Source organism: Crotalus tigris, unplaced genomic scaffold, assembly GCF_016545835.1.
Source record: "Crotalus tigris isolate CLP2741 ecotype Arizona unplaced genomic scaffold, ASM1654583v1 scf7180000017623.1712378, whole genome shotgun sequence".
Lineage (NCBI taxonomy): Eukaryota > Metazoa > Chordata > Lepidosauria > Squamata > Viperidae > Crotalus > Crotalus tigris.
The window spans coordinates 556,530-581,203 of record NW_024096518.1 but is presented as its reverse complement, the minus strand read 5'-3'; the positions used below and the strand labels follow the sequence as shown (position 1 = coordinate 581,203).

Genomic DNA, 24,674 nt, shown 5'->3' with positions numbered 1-24,674 from the left:
TACTAGGACTCCGAGGTCCCTCTCACAGTTACTACTATTGAGCATGGTGCCACCTATGCTGTACTTGTGCATTTGGTTTTTCTTGCCTAAATGTAGAACCTTGCTTTTTTCACCATTGAATTTCATTTTGTTAGTTAGTGCCCAGTGTTCAAGTCTGTTCAGATCCTTCTGTATCTTAAGCCTGTCTTTTGGAGTGTTGGCTATTCCTGCCAGCTTGGTGTCGTCTGCAAATTTGATGAGTTCCCCATCTATCCCTTCATCCAAATCGTTGATGAAGATGTTGAAGAGCACTGGTAAATAATGCCTCGAAGTTCTTTTGAAGAGTTTCATCTGTCGGAACCATGACACCTGGGAGATATGTTGTCTCAAAGATGTGGCTGAAAATGTAACCAAAATAATTAGGCCTTTCCTCCTTCTCCACATTAGGACGAATAACACCACCAAGAATCTGAGTGCAATAGTGAGAGATTGCAAACAACTAGGCCATAAAGTTAAGAAGCTAGGAGCATAAGTAATGTTCTCATCAGTACTCCCAATGAAAGGCCAAGACTCATTGAGGGAAAAAAGAATTTTAGAAATAAACCATTGGCTAAAGGATTCGTGTTGCCAAGAAAACTTTGGTTTCCTGGATCATGGACTGCATTTACTATGCGAAGAATTCCTGGAAAGCACCTCATGAAAACAGGGGAAAATGTAATCAGAAAAAAACTGGCCCAACTCATCAAAATTGAGGGGGGAGGGTGACCAATCTTTAGAATCTCTAGAACCCAAAACCAATCATAAATCCCAAGAAAACAAATCAAACTATGAGGTAGGTAGTGATGAAAAAAAAAACTCAACAATCCGGAGAGGCAGGAAACATACCCACGGACAGGCATAAAAGTCTTAAATGCTTATATACAAATGCTCAAAGCTTGGGGAACAAACAGGGTGAACTAAAAGCAATAATACAAAGGGAGGGTATGACATAGTTGGCATTACAGAAACCTGGTGGGACGAAACCCATGAATGAAATGGACTGATGGATGGATACAAATTGATCAAAAGAAACAGGTCTACAAAAAGAGGAACAGGAGTTGCACTATATGTAAGAGAACACTACATATCTACAGAAATGATCAAAGATAAAATCTCTCCAGAATGTATATGGGTCAACATAAAAGACAAAAAAAGTGACATTTCCATAGATGATCTAGCCATGCTGGTTTCTTCTTGGATTTCTTGTTTTTCTTTTTTCAGTGGTATTGTGCTGGTCAGGGCTTTTATAATCATATTTTTCAGAGTTCCCCAAGCTTCTTGAGTTGTTTTCCCCTTTAGGATTTTCATCCATGGAATCTTTCCCAAGCTCTCTCGAGTTTGTTAAAATAAGCTTTTTAAAATCTGAGACTCTGGTATCATTATGTTCTATTGCTTTTGTTTGCATTATATTGAATTCCAGTATGACATGGTCAATCTCACCCAAGGTTCCTGCAGTTTCAACTCCCTCTATCACTTCTTCTCTGTTCATGAGAATTAAGTCTAGTCTAGTATGGCTGTCCCTCTAGTTCCCTCCTCTACGTTTTGGACAACACAATTGTCAGTTAGGTTGGTCAGGAACCTATTTGATTTTTCACTTGGTGCAGAATTGGTCTTCTAGTTGATGTCAGGGTAATTTAAGTCCCCCATTACTATTGTCATGTGGTTCCTACATATATTTGTTGATTGGTTAATAAAAAGTACATCTATTTTTTCTGCATGGTTGGGCTTTTCAACTTTTTCACCCATTATACCACTTTTAGGATATGGCAATATCCGAGTATCACAAGTCGCCTAGCAAGGTGTCAAAAACTTGATGATCAAAAAATAAAAGGAAAAAAGTGATAAAGTAGAGGTAGTCCTCAACTTACAACAGTTCACTTAGTGACTCTTAGAAGTTACAATAGCACTGAAAAAAGTGCTCCCCAAGCCACAGCCGAGCAAGACACCTGCCTGCCCAGCGCTCTTCCTCCTGTCCGAGGTTTTCATTGTTGTAAAACATTCCTGTTGAGGATTGGAAGCAGTGGGGGGGTTGGTTTTATTCCCCCCATCTGCTGGGTGGTTGCAGCAGGTTTTGGTCACTTCACATGACCCTGGGACACTGTGACCATCATAAATATGAATCAGTTGCCAATCATCTGAATGTAAATCACAAGACCCTGGAGATGCTGCAACATTCCAGCTGATGGATGCTTCTTCTGGGCTCATCAGAAGCGCCAGGATCAGCGCCGAGCTCCAGCTGGAGCCTGGTGCTGATCCTGGCACTTCCTCTGAGCCCTGACAGTCCCAAAGAAGCGCTGATCCTGGCAATTCCGTTGAGCCATGACAGCCCTGCAGCTCCAGCCATCTCTCGCTCAGGCTTGTGCGGTGCTGCCACCGGTTCAGCTCATTCCCCTCCCCTACTACTACTTTCCTAGGATGGTCGCGTACCACCTACCAGGTGCCAATGTACCACAGGTGATACCCGTACCACTGGTTGAAAAGCCCTGGCATATGGCACCTATGGCAATGTCATTCTATTTGTGTTTTATGTTGACCCATATGCATTCTAGGAAGTTTCGTCTTTCATCTCATGCATTTCTGTAGCAATATAGTGGTGTTTTACATACATGCAACTCCATCTCCTTTTTTATGGGGTCTGGTTTTTTTGAACAGTTTGTATCCTTCTATCAGTATGTTGCAGTCCCACCATGTTTCAGTAATTCCAATTATATCACATCTACCTTCATGTATTAATAATTTAAGTTCACCCTATTTGTTCCCCAAACTTTGATCATTTGTAAATAGGCATTTGAGACCTTTATGTCTGACTCTGGGTTTGCTTCCTATATCTCCTATTTAGTGTTTGGGTTTGTCATCCTTCCCATCCCTCCTTACCTCATTATTTTATTTGTTTTCTAGGGTTTTGCTTGGAATTAGGTCCTGGAGATCCTAAAAATTGGTCACCCTACCCCCTCAATTTTAGTTTAAAGCCATTCTGATAAGTTGAGCCAGTCATTTTCTGAAAACATACTTCCCAGTTTTTGTGAGATGCAGTCCATCCCTTGCCAAAAGTCCATCTTAGAGGTAGTGCACACCATGGTCCAAGAATCCAAAGTTCTTTTGGCGATTCCAGCCTTTTAGCCAATGGTTCACTTCTAGAATGCTTTGTTCTCTTACTGGATGTTGACCTTTCGTTAGCAGTACAGATGAAAAACTACTTGTGCACCTAACTCCTTGACTTTCTTGCCTAGCTGCTCATAATCATTCAATATTGTTTTCACGTCCATTTTCGTGTCATCCCTACGTATAGTATAGAAAAGGATAGTAATCTTTGGGTTTTATTGTTTTGGTTACATTCTCAGCCACGTCTTTGATTTTTGCTCCAGGGAAACAATATACCTCTCTGGATTGACTGCCTGATCTACAGATGGTGGATTCTCTTTCTTGAGAATTGAAGTTAAAACTGGTCCTGTAAAAAAAATTATTTATTTGGTAGTGATTTTTTTTCTCTGTTCTTTTTGTAGGAATGAATCCCATTTCTGTATCCTTAGATGAACACGGGGGAACTTTAACAGAAATTTGTCAAAGCAAAGTTTGTTCTCACAGGTGGGTAGGACATGTGCAAGAAGCAAAAATTTACATAATGAAAAACATTTCATAATGGAAAGAAGACTAGAAACTACCTTTGGATGTAACATTAGTGAAATTATTTCATTATAATTTCTCACTAATACCAGTTACGTGAATGAACTGTATATTCATAATGTCTCTGTGTCTGTATGTAAATATGTGTCTTATAAGTAGCCGTAGTAGGATAGAGTAACTTGTTATAGAGGACGCAGTTTGAAGCCTTGAATGAATATGCAGATTTTTTTCACTTTGGAAGTCCTTTAAACTAATTTTTTTTAAATTGAAAAGATATAGTTGCATCAAATATTCATTGCTTTAAAATCAGAACTGTAAGGATCTTTTTCTTTTTCAGATCTTTTTTCATTTTCCTCTTTTATCTCAAGAAAGAAAAGGGGAGACAAAAGAACACAAACAGTTCTTTAATCAGTTTTTTTTAATTATCTCTAACTTTCAAACAATGGATAGTTATGGTAAAGCTAAGACAGAAAGGAAGTGCATGCTGCTAAGCAGAAACAAATTATGTAGCTAGCCCTACAAAAGAGACAGTGATATCAATATATTGATTCTGAGGAAAAGGCCTAATTGCCTGGAAACTACACAGGTAATCCTTGACTTATGACCACAATTGAGATCAGAATTTCTGCTGCTAAGCAAGGCAGTTGTTAAGAGAATTGCATCTGATATTACTTTTTTGCCATGGTTGTTAGGTGATTCACTGTTGTTAAGTGAATCTTCCATTCATTAAGCAAATCTGGATTCCCCAATTGACTTTACTTGTTGGAATCCAGCTGGGAAGATTGCAAATGGCAATCACATGACCCCTTGGACACTGCAACCGTCATAAATACATGTTAGTTGCCATGCACCCAAATTTTAACTGAGGAGATACTGCCACTGTCATAAGTGCAAGGAGGTTACTTTTTTCAGTGCTGTTGTAACTTGTATTGTATTACCTGTGCATGAAATACAGAATATAACCAGACATTTAGTGACTATTTGAAGTTATAACAGCACTGAAAAAAGTGACATGTGGACTTCCTGTTTTGCGTGGTAGCGTCCAGTTGCGGGCTTGTGGATTCTCTGCACCCCCGTGGCTAATTTCACCCTCCCAGGGGACACTAAATGGGTCTAAGTCGCCCCAGAGAGGCAATGAAGAAAGAAGGGTGCCCCAGCGACTCTGAAACAACAGCGGTTGTTCCGTTCAACTTGGGGAAAACCTTCTAACTGACAGGAGAAAAGCTGGCCGTACTTCAGCAACCAGCCAAAGTTACTTGCAACCAAAGTCCAAAAGCACTAACCAACACAACTGTGAACAGCATGTTTGAAACTGGGTGAAGAATTTGATCTTCTCTTTTTTATTCTATATTTAATTTCCTGGAAAAGATCCCCAAGAAGCAAAATACCTCCGAAAGGGAAGGAGGGGGATTTCCACCCCACCCTTATACTAACAAAAGCAACAAATTAATATTTTTATGAAGGATCAAAATATATCAAAGTGATATAAATATAAAACCTGAAATTTAAAACTTAAATCTGGATAAATCTAATATTGTTGAATGGTTAAGACTCTCATTCTAAAGACAATTGTTCATTTTGGAAATTGAAAAACAAATAGTTGTTGACATCTAGTGGTGGATGAAGACTATGACAACTATGACTTTCATGTAAGACTTGGCAAAACCTGGGAAAAGCTTATCTGTGTTTGTGACCTTCAAAGCTTTAACAACAAAGAACAGCTGTGACAAAAAAAGCACAATAATCTGGGCTGTATTCAAAGAAAGAATTATAAATTTCAAAAAAAAAATCTTTTTTGAACTATTTGGATTACAAATATCTATTTAACCAGGACTCTAAAGCTATTTGCAGAGAAAAGAAAGGAAGAGAAAAACTCTAATTCTTGGCCATCATGGATCAGAGATATATAGAAAGAACATATCAAGAAAACATAAATACTCCGCAGGAGGAGATATATAGTATACTGCAACTAATTCAAACAACAATGATTTTAAACCACAAAGAAATTCAAAATAACTTTGAAAACATAAATCAATCTGTCCATTTCAGCGCAAGATAGTATTTTATGTAATATTTCTTCCTCTGTTGGAGTTTCTTTGTTTTTTCATTTTTGTGCGAATGCCAGTCTGGCAGCCGTCAAGATGTGCAATATCAAATAAAGTGTCCCCTTATCATATTTCCCTGTAGTTATGCCCAATAGAAAAAGTTCAGGTTTTAACTCTGTCTCCAACATTAATATTTCTTTCAACCATTTTCTTATCCTATTCCAATAATCACAAGCTTTATGGCATTCCCACCACATATGATAATATGTCCATATTGCTGTTTTGCATTTCCAATATATGGGTGAGAGATTTGGGCCCATTTTAGCTAATCTTGTGGGTGGGAAATGCCATCTATAAAACATCTTATAAAGATTTTCCTTATAAGAAGTAGCTAAGGCGAGTTTCTTGTTTCTTTCCCACAATTCTTGCCAGAGGTGCAGGTCAATATTAAAACCGAAATCCCTACTCCACATTAATATAGTTTCCTTGACTTGCTCTTCATAAATTGCCTGATCTAGAAAGTAATGGTATATTCTTTTAATCATTTTATCCTCAGTTCCTAATAATATTTTATCTAGCTCAACGGTTCTCAACCTGTGGGTCACGACGCCATTTGGGGTCAAACGACCATTTCACAGGGGTTGCCAAACAACGCAGTCTGCCATTTCCCCCCCCCCTTTTCCTTAGCTGTGCTACTCCCTCTTGACTCTATTCAAGAGACTCTATTCTATTGGCGTTTGAAAGCCAATAGAATCTGTTGGCTTTCGAAAGCCAATAGAATAGACTTTCTTGAATAGAGTCTAATTCTATTGGCTTTTAAAAGCCAATAAGAATATTCCAGGCTGTCTCTGCCCTGCTGAGCCCGCCAAAAGTCCCAGTCTGCAATCGGTGCTGCAAGTTGTCTGCAGCTAAGGAGAGCTTTCTGGACATTTCCACCCCTCCCTGCTGAGCAACTACTAAATGTAAGTAAAAGAGGGCCAGAGGTGGGAGGCCGGCGGGTGCAGGGAGGGTTGCTGGGCGATGGCCTGCGTGCACCCTCGGCCTGCCCAGCATGTGCTCCAGCCGCAGGAGAGGAGGCGGAGTGTGCGTGCCTCCTCCTGCCCCGCCTGCAGGGAAATACAGGTAGTCCTTGACTTACGACCAGATGGTTGGGGGTCGTGGCATTAGGAAGGTTGAGAACCACTGATCTACCTCTATCGGCTCTGTTTTTATACCCCACTGTATTTTATTTTTCCTGTATCTTTATTGCAATTGGAGATAAGCCCACCATTCCAATTCTATTCCTTCATCTTGAAGATTTTTGCTCGATTTCAATTCTCCTCTCTCATCTAATATATTTTTATATGTTATTACTTTCCCCAATTGTATAAACATTGGGTGTATGTGCATTTCCAATGTCGAAATCCAATTGGGTACATGCATATAGTTTTGTTGCCTAATTTTAACCCATACATTTATTAACGCCTGTCTAATGTAGTGCCTTCAGAAGTACTGGTGAACCTTGTATTTCTCGTCCCATAACATAGCGTGCCACCCAATCTGCATATCAAGACCTTCCAATTTTAATAATCTATTTTTCAGTTGTATCCAGTCCCGCACCCATATTAATATTGTAGCTTGATAATATTTTTCCAAATCCGGGAGACCTAATCTGCCCGTTTCTTTAGAATCTTGCAATAATTTTAATTTAATCCTTGCTTTTTTCCCTTGCCTAATAAATTTAAGTATGGTTTGATTAAAATTTCAAAAAAATTCCTTATCTAATTTAATTGGGATGCATTGAAACAAAAATAGTATTTTGGGTAGCACGTTCATTTTAATTACAGCAATTCTTCCCATAAAAGAGAGCTGTAGATTTGACCAGGTATCCAAATGGGTTTTATCTCTTCCATTAATTTATCGTAATTGTCTCCTTTAAGTGTGACACATCTGGCTGTTAGTTGTATCCCTAAGTATCTTATTTTCTTTGTAGTCTGAATGCCTAATCTATCAACTAATTCATTTTTCTATGCTCTACTCATATTCTTAACGAGCATTTTAGTTTTTTCTTTATTTATCTTTAGACCTGCTATTTCGCCATATTCACCCAATACTTCCATTAGCCTTGTCCCTGATAGTAGTGGTTCTTCAATTATAAATACAAGATCATCTGCAAAGGCTTGCATTTTAAATATTTATCTCTTAATCTCTAGTCCTTTAATCTGCTCATCCTTCCGAATCATTCTAGTTAATACCTACAGGGGCAATACAAACAGTAATGGAGATAGAGGACAGCCTTGCCTTGTGCTTTTTTGAATTTGGAAACTTTCAGTTGTTTCTCCATTAATTATTACTTTAGCTGCCTGTTTGGAATAAATTGCTTTAAATTTATTTATGAAATTCTCCCCAAAGTCCCTATATACCAGTTGGTTGAGCATAAAATCCCATTTATATTATCAAATGCTTTTTGTGCATCAAGAAAAATTAATCCCATTTGTTTTTCATTGTGAACCTCATAATATTCTAATACATCCAATGCAATTATTTCTTATATATATTTTAGGTAGGAAACCATTTTGATCCATATGTATGAATTTTACTAAGAATCTTTCAAGTCTTTCTTTCTGAAAATTTTATAATCTGAATTTAATAGTGAAATGGCCCAATAGTTTTTGATAAACGCCGAATCTGAATTTTCCTTACGAATCAGTGTAAGAATTGCTTCTTCCCATATTTTTGCATTTTTAGGACCTCATTAAATAATTCTATTAATATTGGACTTAAAAGATTCTTGCAAAATTTTATGTATTTCTGCTGATAAACCATCTGGGCCTGGGGCTATTTTTTATTGGGTACAAAGGAAAAAAAGATTAAAAACATTGAACATGATAAATCATCTTTGACATACATCTCCGTCTTGTCAGTTCATATTATACATTAATTACATATGATATATCTATATACAACTGTACATTTCTGGTCTCTGTCTTAACTTATATCTTTGCTGTTGACGCCCATTTTTTCCCTCCATATAAAATTTATTCCAGATTCGATAAAATTCTGTTTTTTAAAAGATTAAAAGATTTTTTAATCTTTTAGTTATCCTGTCTAGTTCTGCGCGATACATAATTTTCTTTATTAGTGCTTGGTACTTCCATTGCTTTCCACTTTTGAGCAAATATTATCCTTGCCGCCGTTACCACGTGAATGATTAAATATGTGTCACCTTTATTTACATTTTCCCCTAGTATTTCTAATAGTAATGTCTCAGGTTTGTATTGAATGTTTGTCCCAGTCATTTCTATTGTCCATTCCCAGACCATAAGCCAATACACCTGTGCTTCTCTACATGTCCACCATACATGAAAAAATGTGCCCTTTTCTTTTTTGTACTTCCAGCACATAGGTGAGTATCCGTTATACATTTTGGCTAATCTGGCCGGAGGAAGATGCCATCTGTAAACCATCTTATACAGGTTTTCTTTATATGATATCGCCAGTGTGATTTTGTTATTTCGTTCCCATACTTGCTGCCATTGATCCATATTTATATTATATCCTAGATCCATTGCCCATGTCACCATTGTTTCTTTAACCTGCTCCTCATATAGCTTATATTCCAACAGGTGTTTATAAATATTCTTAATTTGTTTTTTCTCTGGGCCTAGCAGTATTTTATCTAACACCGTATCTTGTCTGTTAATACCCCATTCTTGCTTATCCTTCATGTATCTTGCTTGTATCTGGAGATAAGACCACCACTCCAGGTCTATTCCTTGTTATCTTAGCTCTTGTTTTTGTTTTAAATAACCTTCTTCTGTCAAAATGTCTTTATATACAATAGCATTGTCTTTCCTATACAGATTGGGATATGTGACTTGCCTCGCCAAGCCGGGATCTTTGTATAATATTGACGTTTGACTGTATTCCAGCTTTTTATTAATTCTTGCCAAACCTTATATCTTAAAAAATATTGGTGGTTTCTGCTTTGCCCCATCCATATATGAGTATGCCAACCCTGCTGGAGGTCATAACCCTCTAAATGTAAATATCTTTTATTTTCTAAGGTTATCCAGTCTCTAATCCACATCAGGACCGCTGCTTGGTAATATAGCTCCCAATCTGGGAAACCTAAACCTCCCCTCTCTTTGGCATCCTGTAATGCCTTTAATTTTATTCTTGCCTTCTTTCCTGACCACACAAATTCTAAGGTTAATTTATTCAACTCCTTGAAAAATTTCTTGTCTAATTGAATTGGGATGTTCTGAAACAGGAATCTCATTTTGGGTAGGATGTTCATCTTCACTGCTGCAAATTCTCTTGAGAAATGAGAGATGTAAATTTTTCCAGCGGTCTAAATCTACTTTTATATTCTTTACCAATTTGCCATAGTTATCTTCTTTAATTGATGAGCAACGTGCTGAAATAACTATCCCTAGATATTTTAATTTGGAAACTACTTGTATACTTAATTTTGCCTCAAGGTTTTCTTTTTGTATATTAATCATGTTTTTTGTAATAATCTTTGTTTTATTTCTATTTATTTTCAAACCTGCAACATCTCCATACTCTTCCAATATTTCGAATAGTTTCTGCCCTGATTGTTCTGGGTCTTCTAATATAAATGCTAAGTCGTCTGCATAAGCTTGAAGTTTGTATGTTTCTTTCTTAATCCTAAATCCTTTAATCTGCTCTTCTTGCCTTACTACTCTAGCAAGAATTTCTAATATATATATATATATATATATATATATATATATATATATATATATATATATATATATAACAATGGCAAGAGAGGACATCCTTGTCTTGTGCCTTTCTGTATACTGAATTTATCAGTGGCCTCTCCATTTATTATGATCTGGGCCTTTTGTTCAGAATATATTGCGGTTATCACATTTAAAATTTTTTCCCCAACATCCATTGATTTTAATTGTTGGATCATAAATAGCCAATTGACATTGTCAAAAGCCTTCTGTGCATCAAGGAACAGAAGTGCCACTAGACGATCACTATGCGACTTATAAAATTCAAGAATGTCTAAGATTGTTCTTATGTTCCACTTAGTCTGCCTGTTTGGTAAAAACCCATTTTGATCAGAATGTATGAAATCAATTAGATAATTTTTGAATTTCTCCACCATTATTGAGGCAAAAATTTTATAGTCAGAATTCAATAATGATATAGGTCTATAATTTTGTATCCATGTTTTTTCTGCTTCTTCTTTTGGAATCAATATTATGTTTGCCTCTGTCCAGGACTTAGGTATTTTAGCTTTGGTTAATACGGTGTTGAAAACTTCTAGTAGGTATTGATTAAGTACACTTTGTTGCTCTTCATATAGTTCCACTGGTATTCCATCTGGGCCAGTCACCTTATTGGTCTTTTGTTTACTTATAGCCCTGGTTATTTCAGCCATTCTTATTTCCCCATTTAACATAGATTTTATTTCCTCCGGTATCTTCGGTATATCTGCCTTCTCTAAGTATTCTATTATCCTTTCTACATTTTTTCCTCATTTCTCTTATATAATTTTTCATAGTATCTTTGAGCAATTCCCCTTTTTATAGTCTCCTCCCCCTGAATCTCTCCTTTCTCCTCTTCCAAATTAATGATCCATAGTTTCTCTTTCTGTCTTCTTAATTTATACGCCAGCCATCTTCCTGGTTTGCGTGCTCAAAGTTATTTTTTTTGTTTCTTAATTGCCTCTGATATTTCTAGAGGTGTTATAATAGTGGATCTGAATACTTCGAAATCTGGGACAAATTTTATTATTGGTTGGAGTCGTGGAGGATTGTTGGGGTTATAGATTAGCATTGATATGGAAATGTATATAATCTTAGGCTAGCAAATAGAGAAATGAATTAAGTATTGTATAAAAAGCCCATATGTATCTATATTCTATAGAGATAAAGAACTAAATGTAAGAAGAGAAATAATTTGGCAGAAATGTTTATACTGGAATGTTGTCATGTCCAATGTTTTCTTTTTTAACTGTATTGTAAATAAAAAACTTTTTTTTTTAAAAAAAGAAAATACAAATCAATCTATTTCCAAGTTAACTCTACAACAAAAAAATTCCCAGAAAACAACAACAGAGAAGGAGCAGATAAAACAGATTAGTGGATACAAAATTGAGAATAGAGATTTAAAGATGGAACTTAACAAAACAAGGAAACATGATTTAGTCCTAGTGGAGAAAAAAATTACCAGAATAGGAAAAAAACAACTTATCTCTTAAGACTACAAAATAAATCTGAGGACAAGAAAACAGAGTGGATAAAATGGACTGTAGAATGTCAGGAACATCAGAGAGAAAGGAAATGATAAGAGAAGCAGAGAGAAAGAAAAAGAAAAAGATTTTCAACAAACATGGAATGGCAGAAGCCCAGTACCAAGACACTTCATCTGATTTACGTTTTATATCTACAGTAACATTTCTGAACATATGGAAAGACCTTTTGACTCAGCAAAACACATTCATCAAGACAGATAACTGGCAAAGGAAAAAGATTAAAGAGGAAACTAAGAAAATAAATGATGGGACTTACCAGAGAGATACTTAAAAAAGAAACATTTGTTTAATATGGTTAAATAAATAGAAAAGATTTGGACTATATATTATATACCATTCTATGAATCTCTTAAATAATATAGTATGCTTTCCCCGTCTTCTTTATTCTATTTCTTGATATGAGTAATATAAAAAAGTTGAAATGGCTTACTAGATAAAGGAAATATTTTAGATATTTAAATGTGATTGAATTTAAGAAAATTGTAATGGATAAAAAAAAGGTTTGAATAAGAGTTAAAGGACTAGAGGACTAGATGTACTAAATGGAATATTGAAAGATTAAACATATTTTAATTATGGTTAAAAAGAAAAAGAAATCTTGGAAACAAAGATATATTAGCTTAGGAGGGATATATATTTCAAGTAGTATGTTATTTTTTATGTTTCTTTACTCTTGCTCTCTCTTTCTTTCTTTCTTTCTTTCTTTCTTTCTTTCTTTCTTTCTTTCTTTCTTTCTTTCTTCTGTTTTGTCTATTCCTTAAATATAAAAGTGCTGAGATGGTTCATATGAAAAAATAGACTTAATTTTTTAAATGTAATTAATTTTTGAGAAAATCTTAATCAGTAAGAATACTTTGAATTTGGTGAGAGAAATAAATTAAAATAAGGAAGTGTAACAGGATCTATGATAAGGCAACCAGAATGATTGGCTAGAAAAGAAATATTATATTGATGTGATTATTATTTTTAGTAAAATTGGGAAAAATTATATATTTAATTGATATCTATCAAAACAACGAGAATTGTATTAACTCAGTGTTTGCATAAGAGGACATTTTTGGGAAAAGAGGAAATCATTATGTGGATTGTGGATTATAAGAAATCAATTGTTAGTGATTGTTTAACAAATGTAAACCCAGACAACACACTGTTCACCAATTATTAAGTGATTTATGTTTTTAAAAAATCAATAAAATATATTACAAAAAAGTGACTTATGACTATTTTTCACACTTAAGAGCCATTGCAGCATCCCCATGGTCATGTGATCAAAATTCAGCTACTTGGCAACTGGCCTGTATTTATAAAGGTTGCAGTGTCCAAGGGGTCATGTGATTGCCATGTATAACCTTCCCAGCTAGCTTCCAACAAGTAAAGTCAATGGGGGAAGCCAGATTTACTTAATGACTGAATGATTCACTTAATGGTAATGATTTACCTAACAACCATGGCAAAAAAAAGGGCAATATTGAGTGCAATACTCTTAACAATTCCCTTGCTTAGCAGCAGAAATTCTGAATCCCATTATGGTCGTATGTCAAAGATTACTGTATTAGATTCCAGGTGATTTTTGCAACTTTCTTTACAAGAAAAGTCAATAAGAACACCATGTTACTAACTAAACAACTGTAATGATTCAACTGTGGCAAGAAAGGATTTAAAATAGGACAAAACTCACTTAAAACTGTCTTTCTTAGCAATGAAAATTTGGGCCTCAATTGTGGTTATAACTGGAGAACTTACAGATGCAGATTGAACTGAGAAAACAAGAATTAAAGGAAAATAATTACAGCACTATAAGACTATAGATAACAAGGAAGATAACCTTTTCAGAGAAATGCAGGATTGATTGTTAAGGTGACAAGGAGTAAAAAATATTTTAAGTACACAAAAGAAAGATAATATTTGGGAGTGACTTAGATAGCTTATTCACTGAATTAGGAGGAGGAACAGCATAACACGATTCACATGATTCTGTTATTATAGTCAATCTCAGTAAAACTAGTTTCAGCCTTCTGATGGAATTGAGCCAGTTGGGTGCAGTAGTTCGGGTATCAGGCTAGAAAGTGGGAGACTGAGTTCTAGTTCTGGTACAAACACAGCTGGGTGATTTGGGACTTGTTACTCTTTCTCATCCCTGGAACTGAGGCAAGGACAAACCACTTCTGAAATCTTAACAAGAAAACTGCAGGGAATAGTCCAGGTGGTCACCAGGAGTCGAAACCTCAAAGGAAGAAGATGATTATAGATCTCCTGAAAGAATTTTTGCATCTGAATGCAGAATGTAGCTATAACAGCTATAGCAAAATTCTGCGTAGCAATAAATGAATATTAAATTAAATATTATAATTAAATTAGTTTTACAGCCAAAGTAGACTTTGGATTCTCACATTTGTTTTACTTTTGTTTATTAAAGAGTACAGACATATGATTGTGGGGAGAGACTAGCTGATTGGTTTACAAAGTTTCTCGGTCGACAGTGTCGCCTGATTAGACAGAGTTCAAACTTCAAAAGAAATTCTTCTAAGAATAAAAAAGGTAATTATTTTGTATATTTATTAGAGAATGAATAATATTGCAAATATTAAAGACATAAGAGCTAGATAATGAATTATAAATAAAAATCCAATCACCGTAATAATATATGAACATATTTTTAGGATTTCTAAAATATACTTAAGAGCAATTTACTTTAATGTTTTTAGTTTACCCCACCTTGCATATTATGTAAGCAAAATGTTTCCAATTAATGAAAGGCTGTCCAATTTGCAAATTGTGGCTCAATTGTGATATTATGTATAATGGAACTGAACATAGATGTACCTAAGGTAAAAATGTATTTAATAGATGGCTTCAAATAGAGAATATTTAAGTAGAAGCAATATTTATGTTTCACTATATGAATTCAGTAACTAGAAGCCCTGTACTAGAAAACAGATTTTTTATTTTCACTGTTTCTGATATCACTTTACACTGTTCATATTTTAGAAGAGACTCCAGCTGCAATTCCTTCACTTTCCTTAGTAAATGAAGCACAGTATCTCCTGATAAATATGACAAGTATTTTACAACTGAGAGAACAGGTTACTGCAAGGTAAGTACTCAGTTTTCTAAAAATAAAAAAAGCAAATTTCTTTGCCTTGTGCATTTTATGCCATTTTAATAACCAAGATATTTCAGTCCAAGATACTTAATTCAACCATGCAGAGTGTGCAGGATCTGACATTTTTATCAACATAAAAACAGCTTGTATCACAATAATGTCCCTTTTAAGTCTGACAAATACAAAAAGGGAGGAATTTGCATTACAATACAGTCACATTGCTTTCATCATTTGCCCTCCTCTAGGCACCTTGGCATTCCTGCATTATAGTTTGTTTTCATAGGGGTGGAACACAAGAATTCTTATACCATCTAGGACAAATGGTTGTCCCATCTTTTCTTGAAAACCTCCATTGATAGAACATTCACAACTCCAGGAGAAAAGCTGTTCCATTTAATCATTCTCACTCTCAGGGAATTCCTCCTTATTTCCAGGTTGGTTCTCCCTCTGATGAGTTTTCACCCATTGTTTCTTGTCCTGCCCTTAGGTGTTATGGAGAATAAATCGATCCCATCTTCCGTGACAGCCCTTCAAATATGAAAGTGGCTATTAGACCTCCCCTAAGGCATCCCTTGTTAGGCTAAATACCTCTAGTTTCCTTAACCATTCATCATATGATTTAGCCTCCAGGCTCCTCATCATATTAGTTGCTCTTCTTAGGACCACAGGATCTTTTTTATATGGTGATGGCCTGAACTGGATGCAGTACTCCAAATGTGATCTAATAAATGCAGTATAGAGTAGTACTGTCCATGGGGTTTTCATGGCAAAGATACTGGAGTGGTTTGACAGAGAATGAGATGGCTGGATGGAGTCACTGAAGCAGTAGGTGTGAATTTAAATGGACTCCAGAAGATGGTAGAGGACAGGAAGACCTGGAGGAACGTTGTCCATGGGGTTGCGATGGGTCGGACACGACTTCGCAATTAACAACAATAGAGTAGTAGTATCACTTCCTGTGATGTTGATGCTATCCCTCTGTTGATGCAGCCTAGGACTGCATCAAATATTTGGGAGATGTAGTACATTGGTGACTCATAGGTACTTAAGTGGTGGCTCATCTGGACACCTAGATCTGTCCCATAGGCACTATTGTTGAGCTACATACTGCCCCTACCCTATACCTGTGCATCTGTTTTTTTCTGCTTAAGTGCAGGACTTTACTTTTCTTATCATCGAACTTCATCTTATTGGATAGACCCAATGTTCAAGTTTGTCAATATTCTTCTGACTCTTAAATCTATGTTCTTGTAAGGACTCACCTCAATTTTACATCTTAAGAAGACAGAACTCTTGGAATGTCCCTTCCAACAGGGATCTTTCTTTCCAACACCCATTGACCACTGAGGTTTGTGATTATGTCTTCTCCTGAGGAATCTGACCTCTCAGATCCCGACATCTGCAGGTTTTCAGTCGGGGCAGTGGCTCTCTCTCCGGGGAGCTTTCTCCTTTCCCTGCTCTGTTGTCTGATACGGTATTTTTTGCAAAGTCCCCTGTCAAGGTTCTCCCTTCCAAGTGGATTAATTTTGCAGATCCTATCTAATGTAAGGACACACCTCAATTTTACATCTTAAGAAGACAGAACTCTTGAGAATGTCTCTTCCAACAGGAATCTTTATTAAGAGAAGCTGATCACAGGCATGCTAGACAGGATCTGGGGAATCCTCTCCCACCATTCAATGTTTTAAAGTGTTTCCAAGCAGCCCCCACCCCACAGTTCTTCCGGGCGATTCAATCATCAGTCCACTCCGTTGGCATGATCACTCATCCTCTTCTTCCAGATCCCAAGCGTTGTATGTTCCACCCCCTTTTCCTCATTGCTGGCAAAGGGGAGTGAGATGAAAGGCGATGGCCACATTGTTTTGGTTAGTTCTCTTGATGAGAATCCATAAATGGTCACTTTGTAATTAATGAAGGAAGTGAGAGTCATAAATCCCCCATGCTTACCCTCCTCCCTTTTCGTAGTATGACAGAATCCAGAATAGAGTAAGAATTGGTTTTTCATAAGAGTAGGTAGATAGAAATGAAATATAATTGGATTCTGACAGTTCCAGAATGTTGGCAATTCCCCCAGCTTGGTGTCATCCACAAATTTGATGAACTCCCCTTCTGTCTCCTCATCTAGATCATTTATGAAGATATTGAATAGTACTAAGCCCAACACAGAACTTTGAGGTATTTCACTGCATCCTTCCTTCCCTATAGATTTAGTTCTACTGAGGACTACATGCTGAGTGCAGTTGGTCAGCCAACTGAAAATCCGTCTGGTGGTGGTCCTTTCTATCACTAGATTGTGATCTACTTTATCAAATGCCTTACTGAAGTCTAAGCATATAAGATAAGACAACCTTTATTGTCATTTTTTTACTGTGGGCACAACAGCATACATCAAAAATGAAATTTAGTTGCCCGCTCTCAAAGTGAAACACATAGATGACACACATCTAAACATACTATGAATAACATATGTATAGACCCATATCCCTACATATATGTAGCAAATAAATATTAAATATTGTCCATCTTGAATATACAACGGAAGGAGGAAGCTTGAGAGTTCGCAAGGTTAATGCTGTATGAAATGAAACTGTGGCTGAATCTGGATGTTCTGCTTCGGATACCACGAAGCCTCCTCCCAGAAGGTAACAAGGAAAACAGGTCGTGAAGAGGATCTTACAGACCCTGCTCAAGCAGCACTTCTGTGCTATGTCCTGGATGGGAAGGAGGGAACTGCCAATGATCTTTTCGGCCATTCTCACCACTCTCTGCACCACTTTCCTGTCTGAAGCAGTGTTGCCTCCAAACCAGACTGTGATGCTGTATGACAGGATGCTCTCGATTGTCCCCCTATAGAAAGAGGTCAGGACAGGGGAAGGAAGATGTGCTTTTCTCATGCGGCACAGAAAATGCAGATGTTGCTGTGCCCGCTTCACCAGTTTCTCATTGTTGAGCAACCAAGTCAGCCTACTCGTTAGCTGCACACCCAGGAATTTGATGCTGGTAACCATCTCCACAGGTGAATTAATTATTTATACACAGAGAAGCGTGGCTGTGCCTGCCTTTTCTGAAATCAACAATGATCTCTTTGGTTTTTCCGGTATTTAAAACTAGGCTGTTTTCCTTATCACCAGTTCACCAACCCTTTAACCTCCTTGCAGTAAGCTTCCACCTTGTCATCCTGAATAAGGCCTACTACTGTTGTATCATCTGCAGACTTTACAATATGGTTGGTGGCAAACCTAGCATAACTGTCATGGGTCAACAGGGTGAATAGCAGCAGGCTTAAGACGCAGCCCTCAGGAGAACATGTGCTCAAGAAAATGGTGTTAGAGGTATTTGTTCCAACTCGTACATATAGGAGCCTGTTGGTAAGAAAATCAAGAATCCAGTTGCACAAAGGAGTGTTTAAGCCTAAAAGGCCCAGTTTGTCTACTAGATGCTGGGGAATGATTGTGTTAAACGCCAAACTGAAGTCAACAAACAACAAACACACATGAGTATTTCTTTCCTCTAAGTGCTTCAGGCTCAGATGGAGAACGGAAGAAATAGCATCCTCCGTAGAGTGATTTGATCGGTAGGCAAACTGAAGCAGATCAAATGCTGGCGGGAGGCTAGATACAATAGTATTCTTTATCAGCTTCTCAAAGCATTTCATGATGGTGGATGTCAGTGCAACTGGGCGGTAATCATTGAGGCCTGTAATTGTGGACTTTTTTGGCACTGGCATTTCCTTGGTCCATTTATTTGAATGATCTGTTTTAACAAAACTATGCTGACTGCTGGCAATCACCTTGTTCATTATTAGGTGCTTACAAAACTGCTGCTTGATTTTCTTTCTAGGATTTTCCCAGATATTTATATTAAGCTGATTGGCTTGTAGTTTCCTGGGTCCAGTTTTCCCCCTTTTTGAAGATTGGGAACATATCAGTTCTTTTCCAGTCTTCTCATATTTCTTCTGTGCTCCAGGAGTTCTGAAAGATTTCGTTAGTGGTTCTGAGATCATATTTGCTAACTCCTTCTGTACTGTGGGATGCAAACCATTTGTTCCAGGAAATTTGAATCTATCCAAAGCAGATAGATGTTTTCTTACCAAATCCTTGTTTGACTTGACCTATATCCCTGTTCTGTCTTACATGATAGGTTGTTTTTGATAGATTGGAATATTTTTTCCTTTTCATGAAGACAAATACAAAGAAGGAATTAAGCAGTTCTACTTTCTCCTTGCTGCCCATTACTTTCTTGTCTCTCCTGTTAGTGAACTAACCATTTCCTTGACTTTCTTTTTCCTCCTTATATACTGAAGAAAACTTTTTTTTTTGTTATTTTTGGCATTTTTTGCAAATCTTAGTTCATTCTGAGCCTTCACCTTCTTGACATTATCTTTACAAATTTGGGCTAGTTGATTCAGTGAATTTCTAGTTTTTCTTTAGTAATTGATTTTGAGAGGCATACTTGTTAGAGAAATTACATTCTTCACTAACCCCCCTTTTCACATTTTTACTTGAAGCACTGAGGATGAGGGAGTCTGAAATCTGCCACTCTAAAGCTGAAAGCAAACATACACTAAATGCTATTCACATAGTATTTCACAGAGCTGCAAAGACAGGAAATTTGCGTATTTTCTGTCAAGCATGTATACATGCATCTTTTTTCCTAATTTATAAAAACTGAATATGCCATTTTTCCATGTAAACATGATTTATTTTTATTTAACAACATTCCTTGTACAGTAATTCAGTGATAAGTTAACTTGATATTAAGTTTCTTGAACGTTCTAAGTAAATGTCCTAAGTAATACCATTATAGAGAGTTTATCTTACAATATTAAGTTATTAACTTTTTAATATTTGTACTTCAGATTCAGAAGCATCTGAATATGAATAATTGCTTTTGCTATTGCTAATAGAATCATACCGTTGTAGAAATCTAAATTAAAACATCTCAGACTGTTTAGCTCTGCTTGAAGTTGTTGTAACAAGTCAATGTATAGTCATCCAGATGTGTAGACTGGATTTTTATTTATCAAGTCTTTCCCAAAGTATAGGTAGATGTTGTTGTTTGATGGTATTTGAGAGTATTATTGCAAGATATAAGCTGTTCCAAGTAAACTATCTTTTATAATTGACTGATGTGTGATTTTGTCAATGCCAATGGTTATCAAGTGGTACTCCAGATGTTTTGGGATTGCACCCAAGATGCTTATCACTTTTAGTACTATGATTACTTTCTTTTGCCATAGTCATTCTATTTCTATTTGAAGATCTTTATAGTTTGTGATTTTCTCCAGCTTCTCCCACCTTTCTAAGATGATAAACATATCTAATATTCCTTCCTCCTATTTTTTTCCTACAACTGCAGTGCAATGGATTAATCAGATTTGGATGTTTCACTTGTTAATCCAACACTGCTATAGAATGATTTATAACACTGCTACTCTCCAAATTGTTTTTAGGCCTCTATTTATATAATGTATATACTGTGCACAAAAGAGATATATGTGTACTAGAAAGTTCAGCCCATTAAATTTGCAACTAGCTGAACATTTGCATCTGAAAATTGCTCGTAAGTGGTTCTGCAAAGTAAATGGGATGCCCCAAATTTCCCTGCAGTGCTATTCAATATCTTTATAAATAAGAATAGTAGTCACATTTTGGGTGATTGGGTCCTTTCTAAGTAATGAGGGATCTCCTGGGTAAGTAGGAAATGCGGGAATTCTTGCAGGGCTACTGTGAGAAATCAGCTCAGAATCTCTAAAAACAAAATTGCTTGACTTCACTTAGAGTTGGATTCTGAGCAAACCCTTTAGAAGTGACTAAGATATAACTGAGCCCTATTATCTGAAAGGAATTTGAATCAGTTGATCCTGAAGAAGTGGGCTGGGTCCTCTTGGCTGTTAGCTCACCTGTGTCCTCTATCTATGCCTCTTATGATTGATTAAGGCTTCCTGGAAGTTAGTTGGATGCAAACAGTGAGTTGGAAGGGGTAGTACTGTCTGCCTTGAAAGAAGCAGTGGCACTTCCTTCTCAAGAGACCATCCTTGGACTTCAGTCTGGGTTCAAGTCATGGTACAGTACTGAAATAGCATTGGTTATGCTTGTGGATGACCTCTGGAGGTCTCAGCTTTGGGGGTTGGGATTGTGAGGCACTTTTTGCAGTTGTTCCTTTCCTTTCTCTGTGGATGGTTCCAATCAATGTTAGGGGGTATAGAAGGGTGTCTGAGGGCTTGGTCATTCCATTCTTCTCTTTAACCTCTCAATGTTAAAGTACTAGAAATTCAACAAGAGACTGGAAAGCTAGAAGAGGTAACTGAATATCACAACCTCATTCCCAAATAGCAGCTCACCCTCCAACTCCTGCCATCAACACTCTGATGGCATTCCGTATCTCCCAGCCCTTTTCCATTCTACACCTATTTCTACCTACCAAGTAGTCCTTTGTGTGTGGGAATGAGTAGATGCACCTTCAAGTCAGTCTTCATTCCTGGTGACTGACCAGATGAGCCTGTACAGCTGGCAAGATTTTTCACAAAGGATTTGCATTGGTGATTAGAGAAAAGGCAACATGTACAAATATTAGTGACTGAAACCTCTCAAGGATTTTTTGCATAAAAATGAAAAAATGAACTGTGATTTGATAATGGACAGGACACATTATAGAAAGAAGAGAGTCATGCAGTAACTTTAGAGAGAGAGGATAAAATATAATTGTACTTAATAGTCATTATGAAAAATACCAGAAGCCATTTTTATTTTTTTATATATATATATTTAATACCTAGCTCTTTTTCTGTTTTCTTCTACAGATAGTCCTTGACTTATGACAATGGTCATTTAACAATCATTCAAAGTTACAAAGCCCAGAAAGCATTTCCAGCCATCATAAACATTTGCACACACACACACACACAAACACCCTGTTGTAATGTGACTGTATTTGGGACAGTTGGCAACTGGCTCACATTTATGACTGATTGCCAAGTGCCCAACAATCATGTGTTTGCCATTTGCAATCTTCTCTGCCAGCTTCCCCAGAAACTTAGGAAGCCAACAGGAAAGTCTGTAAGTGGAGGGGGGGGGAGGGAGCTGAAATCCTTTCATGGTTTGCAGAAAAGGGAAATCCCTTGGTAGGCTGTGAGATCATTTGAAAGCAAAAGGACTACATCTGAGAGAGGTTTCAGCTATACATGGAGCTAAAACTTTCCATCGGGTATTCCTTTTGTTCTCAAATCCAGCAGACAGCACTTTTTGCTCTATTTGATTAAAAACTTGGAGTTAATGACTGCAACTGGGAGTGCTGGGATTGTGCAAAGTAGTCACAGTAGGCGTCTCTCTGAACAATTGCTTAACAGCAATGACAAATTCCAGTCCCAATTGTCATAAGTCAAGGACTACCTATATTTTAGTCTCTTATTGTACTTTTAGTTTTGTATGCCTTCCTTCCTTCCTTCCTTCCTTCCTTCCTTCCTTCCTTCCTTCCTTCCTTCCTTCCTTCTTTCTTTCCTTTCTTCCTTCTTCACTTTTACTTTTCTTTTTTTATAAATATTTTATTAATTTTCTATTTTTACAATCAAGTGTCTAATAGACAACGTGATGACTGAGTCCATTAGTGATTCCATGGTACATGTAAGCTTCTTCAAACTAAATCCAATATTACAGTCTCTAGTACATCCTCTCTTCTTCTGGTAATAGACATTTTTCCACACTAAGCAAATACAATTCTTATTGTTGTGAGTAAATATACAATTGCCTATCAACATTTGTTACATTTTTCTAATAGTGTCAATAATATCAGTTTAGAATATCCTTTCTAACAAAGCATATCTTAATTGTATTTGCACTCAATGTCCATTTATTCAGTCTATATCCTATTTTTGCTTTTTTCAATTTTAATTCCCCATTCATGTTTAAAATATCCCAATCATTTATAACTTCAGAACAAGTTATTTTTGGGTAACCAAAAGCTTCTCTTATTCAAAGTTCTTACCATATTCTTATTTCCATTTTCATACCAAGATATGATATTCTGATTACAAATCCTATCTGTCTAGTTATAATAATAATACTTCTATTTCTAGCAATCTATTCTTAACCATATTCAAACATCTAATTGGTAATATAACATCCCTTCTAATAGGTCAAAGCTTCTGTTTCCTTCAATCTTACTCTAGCTTTCTTCCTTTGCTAACGAATTTTCCCTCCTTGGAGAGAGTGCTTTGGGCAGATTTTCAGGAAGAAGTCTTAAAGTCATAAAGAGAGGCTTAGATCTCACCCAGTTTCATCCACGTTGCTGTAAGATTGCTTGATATTGCTTGTCTTCCATTGACTGCAGCTTCTGATTGGCTACGCGAATGTAGCCAGTCTATCCCCTGCCAGTTTGGAGGGCTTCATCGGATCAAACAGGAGGGCTGCCACACACATACACACATCTGCAATCAATAAGGGCCCCATCCTTGCTTGCCATCTCTATGGGGTGACTTTCAACTCTTTCCAGGGTCCCCCAGCGGGGTGAAATCAAACGCAAAAGAGAGAGCCTGTGTCTGCATTGCTGCAACATCAAAACTGGAAGCCTTCACTTTTACTTTTCTAATTTAATTTGTTGTAGTTCTGGTTTGCAATTGCTCTCTTCCTAGGGCTGAGAGAGAGATGGGTTCAAAATGACTAATCTGACTTCTTGCCCAAGGCAGGACTAGAACTCAGAGTATCCGAGTTTCTAGCCTGATGATTTAAACCATTATGTCAAAGTGGTTTTTCTTTTGAGCTGAATGTTTTCTTCAGCTTTGTTTCCTCCCTTTATACTTCAGCCTGGCAGTTACTCCTCAAGGTAAGTAATTTACAAATTTTGTCACCTTTTTCCAGACTTGCAGTAAATTTAGCAAATGGAATGGTTAAAAAATATCGAGATCAGTGGCCAGAGGTGAAGGGTTTGGTTTCAGCACCTAATTGGATATGGGGGAGAGAAAGATAAAAAAAGTTGCCCCTCCCAGCTTTTCTTGTGTACTTTATTGAAGAAATATGGGTTTCTGGGAGAGGGAGGGAATTAAGCAAGGAAGACTTTTGGAAAGCTTGTCCTGAAGCTACCACTTTTGCATGCAGGTTATTGGCTTCCTTAAAGCCTAGCAAGTACCAGGAGAGGCTTGCAGTCTCCTGATGGCCAACTAAACACAGAAGCTTGTTTGAAAGCCTCTCCACCATTGGAACATGGCATTGGCCCTTAATCTGGCTAGGTTCTTCCACTCTGCTGGGCTCTTTTTGGCTTTTTGCTGCTTATCTGCCTCGTTTATAGATCCAGCTGGGTGGCAGGCCTCCCAGGACCTCCCCCACCCATGAAGTACCCAATGCTTGTTTAACAACTCACACATTCGTTTTATGGTGACATCAGGAAAGGAGGGATGTCATTAAACAAAACTGTCTCATGGTTTTCACCAGTTGTACCCATAGTGGGCAGGCTATCATAGGTTGAGGGTTACTTCTAATAGCATTTGCATTAACAATTTAAAACTTACTATTTTTGTATTTGTATGTGGACTTTTTATTGTAACTTTGCCTCTAATTTGCAATTGTTCCAAAGATTAATATATTCTTTCACAGTTAGACTTGTATATCTTAGC

At 36.8% G+C, this 24,674-nt stretch overlaps 2 protein-coding genes across 7 annotated transcripts in view; one reads left to right on the top strand and one right to left on the bottom strand.

Annotated features, from left to right (window-relative positions):
* Window positions 1–24,674, bottom strand: part of FRRS1L (ferric chelate reductase 1 like) — a 244,869-nt gene that overhangs the window by 26,271 nt on the left and 193,924 nt on the right. The window lies entirely within an intron of this gene.
* MOCOS (molybdenum cofactor sulfurase) overlaps window positions 1–24,674 on the top strand; it is a 252,233-nt gene that overhangs the window by 222,172 nt on the left and 5,387 nt on the right. For all 3 annotated transcript variants that reach the window (XM_039332021.1, XM_039332031.1, XM_039332014.1), the window contains 3 exons: window positions 3,522–3,603; window positions 14,381–14,502; window positions 14,953–15,058. In XM_039332021.1, coding sequence (XP_039187955.1) covers window positions 3,522–3,603; window positions 14,381–14,502; window positions 14,953–15,058 — 310 coding nt within the window. The remainder of the gene's footprint in view (window positions 1–3,521; window positions 3,604–14,380; window positions 14,503–14,952; window positions 15,059–24,674) is intronic.